We start from the raw sequence: 6,907 nt of genomic DNA, 5'->3' as shown, positions 1-6,907 counted from the left end.
ACTTTTTTCATATCTTTCAAGAAATTTGGGTGTTACTAATTGTTGTCACTGAAGCTCTAGCAACACCCCTTCCAAATAGAACTTATCCCTTCCTTTATTATGGGGAGACGGAATAGTTGTGGAACCAACCCGCTCTCACGTTCTGGGTGGTTTTTTCTAGGAGGCACCAGAATCAGATGGGGAAGTGGTCAGAAAGCACAAGTGTTCTCAACACCTTTAAGAAGTTATTACTAAGGCTTGAGGATATGTGGCACATGTTTTTCTTATGAGGTTACATGTCCCCCTATAAACTCTAGGTCAAAAGCCATATCTGCAAGTGTATCTCCGTGCACTTGAGCCATTGTGTATTTTCTTGTCCTTTGATGACCCACGTTCTTATATCTATCCAATGGTGATTCCACTATGTTGTCCTTTGAGGATCAACCCCAAGTACTTCAAAATGGCATGTCGATGACTTGCATGCATCCTTATTGGCTTTGAAGACTGTCTTTGCCCCAGAAAGCTTGGGAATGTGGTGGAGTGAATCAACACAGCTCACGATGTGCTCAGTGAACTTCCTTGCTATGTGTGTACAAGGACCAAGGTAGGAACGGTTCACATGGAGGTACTCCATGGAGAGTGGTTCACATGGAGGTACTCTATGTGTAGTCCATGGAGAGTGGTTCACATGGAGGTACTGGATATAATGTTGTTGAAGCAGGAACTACAAACATGCTTGCCAACTGACTATTTTCTCAAACCCAATGGATGACTGTTTACCCATACCCTGGCTTACTCTAGAGGGCAATAGCATTGCATAAATACTGAGATTGGATGACGATAAGAAACACCTTTCTTTTTATTGCTAAGTTTGCCAGCATTTCCAAGAAACCATGTCTATCAAATCAAATACAAAGGCACTTTCCTAGTGACTATAACATAAACAAAAGATTGGTTCGCACCATTTAACATGGCTTCTTGCTATCTAAAATCCCCGATGCGTTCACCTTCATCATCCTGTTTTGCAATTGAAAATTCTAACTGATACCCTTTCCAGTTGTAAAAGATACGAGCTAGTAGCAAGGTAAAATTTAAAAGCATACTATCATGGTATCAATATAGATGGGTTGGAGAGTATAATTTTTTCATATATATATATATATATATATATATATATATATATATATATATATATATATATAAGTATAGACACCTTGGGCAAATCTTTTAAAATTGCTATCTTATGTACTAGCATGTCCTATCTAAAAGATGGCTTCTAAGCGGAAGCAACATGGAATCTTTAACATATAAAGTGACTTATAACATTTATAAGATTGTGTGTTCACACATCACTAAAGATAGGCTGGGTTTACTATTATTTTGGGCATGTAACTATGCACAGAAGGAGGCGCCTATAGCAAACTTGGCCAACAAGTTTGGGAAAAGCTTGAAAATAGCTATTTTTAGGAGAAAAGCTACTTATGGCAAAAAGTGGGAAAAGCACATATAAAATAGTGCTATTGGACTTTATAAAAGCATAAAAACTAGTAATTTTGGCCCATCAACCACTTTTGGTAAAAAGGGAAAAAAGGACAGCTATATTTGAGGCTGGCCGACTCTATGAAAGGGAGGAGTGGTGATTTGCATCACACAAATGGGCAGCCTCTTCAGCTCTCTCTCTCTCTCTCTACGCTGACCGTATAGGTGGACAACAGGCCGAGCAGCTTTCTCTTTCCCTTGTGCTGGCCGTACAGGTGGACAGCAATGCTTTTCCTCTCCCCCTTGTACTGCTCATACAATGGGCAGTAGGCTGGGCTCTCCCCGGCGTTGGCCGTACAGTGGAGAGCAATTGGGCAATCCTTCTCCTCTCTGACACAAACTATACAACAATTGGGCAATACCTCCTCTCTCTGTTCAGCCGGTCGTATAGTGGTACAGCAATCAAATTTTGGCTCTCTCTACATGCTGTAGAGTGGTATAGCAACAGGGCTCCCTTTTTGTCGCTCTCTAGCACAAGCCGTACAGTGGTTCGGCAACTGGGCAGCGTCTCCTCCTCTCAAATTCGTTGGCCGTATAGTGGTACAGCAACCAGTAGGTTCTTCTCCCTCTTGTGTTGTCCGTACAACAATCGTACAAGTACGGCAATCCTCCTCCTCTCTCTTCACCACTCCCTCCAAGGCATCGGTTCAAGGACTAATTTTGGAGGAATCTGGGACAGCGATTTGAGAGCTTTTCTAGGATTATTTTGGAGACATCATGGATTGATTTGAGAGCTCCTTTGGGGTGGATTTGAGGCTCCATTTTGGGGGCTGTTTTGGCATGGATTTCGGGGCTAGATTTGGCACCGTACCGGGCTGTTGTTCAAGGGTTGACTTGCACTAGTTGTGGTGCTGATGGCTACCCCAAATCTTTGAGCAAGTGTTTGCCGAGCTTTGTGGAAAATCCGGTGCAAGACTGTACCCGCACCTTGGGGTAGCAAATCTTTGAGCACGTGTTTGCCGAGCTTTGTGGAAAATCCGGTGCAAGATTGTACCCGCATCTTGGTTTATATGGATCTGATTATTCATTGGAATAAAGCAATTCCTAGGGGAGCCTGCTGTTTCGGCTTAGTGCGGTGTTTTGATATTGCTTATGGGGGGCTTGCCGTTGCAGCTTAGTGCGGTGTTTTGATATTGTTTATGGTTATTTCCACTGAGTTTTCATATAGTTTTGATATTGCTTATGGGGGGCCTGCCGTTTCGGCTTAGTGTCGTGTTTTGATATTCTTTATGGTTATTTCCACTAAGTTTTCATATATTTGTTAGTGTTTTGATATTGTTTATGGTTATTTCCACTTGTTTGGCATCTGAAGTGTCTGTTTATTGCTCCGGGTCCCTGTCTGGTTTCAGTTCTTCGCGAGCGCATCGGCATCCTGCATTTCTGTAGTCAGCTTTGCCAAGAAGCCTCAGCCAAGGATTTCCAACAGAGCATGATAGCTCACCACCTTCTCATCTAGATCCTGGCTGACAAGGGCGCATGAGGCTTCACCTATTATAGCTTCAATTTTTGTGAAATCAAGATGTGTTCTAAACATTGTGACTCAGGGAGGATCCTAGATGCAAGCCATCGACAACATCCTGCATTTGAACAAACTATATTCCCAAATCATACATGAGATGCACACTAATCTATTAGCAATAAGCAGACACGAGTGGGGGCCAGAGGGCAATGGCATTGCATAAATATTGACATAGGATGACGATAAGAAACACCTTGGTAAGTTCGCCAGCATTTCCAAGAAACCATATCTAATACGAAGGCACTTTACTAACATGTACCGTATTTTTTTTGTTGTTTGTCTTCATGATTTAACCTTTTTTCTTTGCTACAATTTTTTCCCTTGCCCCCCCAAATTTTGGAAACCTACATTTGAGCGTATTGTGTTCGAATACTTAAATGTAAACTAATGATTTAGGAGTAATAATATAGCACTAGTTTTGCATTAACGATCATTGATAATTATAATAATATCACATGATGGTAAATATATACGTAGTATGTAATACATACTACATGAGTCCTTTAGTGTCAGCCAAGACCATATGATAGGCACCATCTTTAGTGTCACATAGCCAAGACCATATGATACGCTCTGAGCAGGGCAGACCTGGGCAATGCTCCAGGCTGAGTGAACGAGAAGGGAAGAGGGGAGGGAGGAAGGGACTCAAGAAGAAATGGAAAAGGGGATAGGAAGGAAGATGGATGAAGGGTAAATATATATTACATCAACATATGTAGTATGTAGTACATACTACATGAGTCCTTTAGTGTCATAGCCAAGACCATATGATAGAAACCACCTGCAAGAAGTGTGACTTCTGAGCAGGTCAGACCTTGGCAATGCTCCAGGCTGAGGAAACGAGAAGGGGAGAGAGGGCAGGAAGGAAGAGACTCGAGAGGAAATGGAAGTGGGGATAGGGAGGAAGATGGATGAAGAGTTTGGAGATTATAAATCATTTGACCTACACCTGACAGAGGGAAAACAGCAGCAAGTTTCTGCAACCTGTTAACATTACATCTCTGTATCAAAGCAACTCAATACATCCTCATCGTACAAAACTACTGTAGCAAAGATGGAGAAATATAGGTCCATATTACAGCAAACCTTGCTCAATGAAGAGAAAATATAGGTCCACATTACAGAAAACCTTGCTCAATGAAGAGAAAATGCTCTTCTAAATTACACAGAAGCTTGAATGCAAGCAGTGCCAAAACACATGAAAACCATCTGTCTATGATGAGGACAAGGAAAACCGTGTCTTAAAAACGTCACCAAGTTGAGTGAAAATATCTGCACGAGAGCGGTAAAGCTCCACATGGTGAGGAGGCACCACATGGTATATGATTCCAATAGCCAGAGCAGCCAGGAAGGGGCCCACCCACCATACCCAGTGATCCACCCACAGCGTGCCCCCCATGGCTACTGCTGGCCCAAAACATCTTGCAGGATTCAGCCCTGCCCCTGTGTAGCCCCCAGCCACATCCATCAACCCCCCGGATACAAAGATCAGCAAGGCGATCACGGCGCCTATCATAAATGGTGCCAGAATTGGACCTGTAACCTGTAAAAAATGTGGAAAGATATCTTCCTCTCAACAATCTGTCAACCAAGCAGCAATGCTAAATACAGAGAGATAACCAGGTGTTTCTGACACTAACCTGGAACTGCTTGGGATCCAATGCCACTGAAAATGCAAAGAAGAGGAGTGTTAAGGTGAAGACAAACTCCGCGAGCAGGCCCGGCCCTGTTGCAATCCCTGCTTCAACCAGCTCTCCATCGTTCAGAACTGTGTTCCGCAGAAGACAACCCCCTAATCCATACTGTTCAGCTATATCCTCCGCCACTATCACTTTCAGAGCCAAGGCACCAACTACTGAACCTGCTGACTGGCCTATCACATACATGAGAGTTCTTGCTGGAGAAGAAAAACCAGTCAGCATCGTGGCAAACGTAATGGCTGGGTTGAGATGGCCTCCAGATGCTGGGGCAGCTGCCAAGATGAAGAAAGACAGGCACAGAAACTCGATGATGGAAATGGCAGCTCCACTGGATGTGAAACCCGCTTGCAAGCATGTGATAGCCCCAGCACTGCTCACGAAAATCAGAAGGGCCGTGACCAAAAACTCGGATATGGCGGCCCTCCACACCTACACATTCCACCAATTATCCTTGGAAGCAAATTCACCAAGGGATTTAATCAAGAGTTCATGAAAGGATTAAGGGGTGGGGAGAATAGCCGGGTGGATAAGGCGGCGACCTTTCTCCTCTTGGATACGGGTTTGATTCTGGTCCATCCCTCCCCCTGACTCCACAATGGGGTGAAAGAAAAGTGTTCCTCGTTTGCAAAGAAGAGTTCATGAAAGGATTGGCATACCTCTGGACTGATGAAGTCTTGAAAGCCCAATAATATTGGGATAGTGCCAGTAAACTCAAAGCGCTTCTCCAACTTGGACACCCTTCTCTCCTCTGGGTAGTAGTGCACCAAGGACCCTTCATAGACTTGCTCCACATACTCTTCATCACTTGTTCCCTCTTCTACTTGAGGTAACTCTTCTTGATGCAATCTGGGAAAATTAAGCCAAATCTAGATATGAACACAGAGACCAGCATCAATGCACATGCTCAAATCAAGCAATGTGACTACAGACTCAAAACAAGTGCACATAGCATGGGAGCATATTGGCACTCAAAGCTCAACCAAAAATAACAATGCACAACTTCTTCTAAGTAAGGATTCTTTTAAGAGATGTCATCAGCTAATCATATTTGGAAAGCCAAGCTAATCACATCTCTCAAACCAAGATAATTACATCTGATCACTTAGCTGCAATGCACATCTGGTGATGGGATTAGCTTGACAATACATTGCGATTAGCTTGGGTTTAGACATGAGAGTAGCTCAATACATTGTGATTAGCTAATCACGTCTCTAAATCCAAGATCATTGCCAGCACTGTAGTGTCGTCTATTAACAGAGACAGTGATTGGCTTGATTTTAGATTTGTGATAAGGTTGGATGCATTGATTTGCATAATGCAGGCAAGGCTTGATCAAACCACAAGCAAAACAAATGCAGATCTGGTGACTTAGGGTGCAAGTGTTGCAAAATACACACCTGTCCGAAATGGAGGTTCGCTTGCTTTTAGAGGTGTGATTAGCTCAAACAAAATGTGATTAACTTGGTTATAGAGAAGTGATTAACTCAAAACAAATGTGGTTAGTAAGGGTGCATTACTGTTTTTCAGAGGTACTCAGCTTGGAGGCACACAATGCACTACTTTGCACAAAAGCATGCAAGCTCCCACCACACATAGACGTTGGGACCAAGCAGGCATGGAGATTTTCTTGCACAAACGCAGGCGGGCTGCCACAGACTTCCTCTCAGCGAGAGATGCTAACCTGGAGCGAGGGGTTCTCGCATCGCGACGTCTGAAGGAGGTAGCGAGGCGAGGTGAGAGGACAGTGGAAGGAGAGGGGAGGCCACGCCGGGAAGGGAGGTTCACGTAGTAATCAGGATCCGCCATGGCTTCTGAACTGCGACAATCGCTCTCTCTCTCTCTCTCCCTCTCTCGTCAGAGACTGCACATCACAGTGCTACATTGACCTAGCCGGCTGGCCCTCTAAAACTCCATCAATGTGCTGCTGAGACTCGGGCTGTCACTTTGCTAGACTCCAAATTGGCTTTCTTTTCTGATCTTGACCCAGTCTTACAAAGTAAATTTGATATAAATTATTTAAATTTTAAAACATAATAAAAGGAGAGCATCCTATCCACCACACATGGTCATCAGATCATCATGGTCCAATCATCTATTTTCAAAAATCTCTCAATCTTTTAATAATTTTTATTAACAAGTATGTGCTCTATATTAGCCTTGTTCCTTCCCC

At 43.5% G+C, this 6,907-nt stretch overlaps 1 protein-coding gene across 1 annotated transcript; it reads right to left on the bottom strand.

Annotated features, from left to right (window-relative positions):
• Window positions 1-4,092: 4,092 nt before the first annotated feature.
• LOC147617135 (putative aquaporin TIP-type) lies at window positions 4,093-6,698 on the bottom strand. Its single transcript, XM_086776724.1, has 4 exons — window positions 6,419-6,698; window positions 5,394-5,583; window positions 4,678-5,166; window positions 4,093-4,580 (listed from the first exon to the last, which is right to left on the bottom strand). The coding sequence occupies exons 1-4, from the start codon at window positions 6,541-6,543 to the stop codon at window positions 4,251-4,253; spliced, it is 1,134 nt and encodes a 377-aa protein (XP_086632850.1). The 5' UTR covers window positions 6,544-6,698; the 3' UTR covers window positions 4,093-4,250.
• Between the last annotated feature and the right edge of the window lie 209 nt (window positions 6,699-6,907).

This window comes from Cibotium barometz, chromosome 37, assembly GCF_041138505.1.
Source record: "Cibotium barometz isolate CiBa-2024 chromosome 37, ASM4113850v1, whole genome shotgun sequence".
NCBI classification, from domain to species: Eukaryota; Viridiplantae; Streptophyta; class Polypodiopsida; order Cyatheales; family Cibotiaceae; genus Cibotium; species Cibotium barometz.
The sequence above is the reverse complement of the archived record's forward strand: the minus strand, read 5'-3'. Positions and strand labels throughout refer to the sequence as shown.

Bases quoted from the DNA above. Each gene is read 5' to 3' on its own strand.
- LOC147617135 (XM_086776724.1), bottom strand. From the start codon at position 6,543: ATGGCGGATCCTGATTACTACGTGAACCTCCCTTCCCGGCGTGGCCTC. The intron at 5,167-5,393 runs GTATGCCAATCC...TGGAATGTGTAG, and splicing joins AAGACTTCATCAGTCCAGAG to GTGTGGAGGGCCGCCATATC. The intron at 4,581-4,677 runs GTTAGTGTCAGA...CATTTTTTACAG, and splicing joins TGGATCCCAAGCAGTTCCAG to GTTACAGGTCCAATTCTGGC.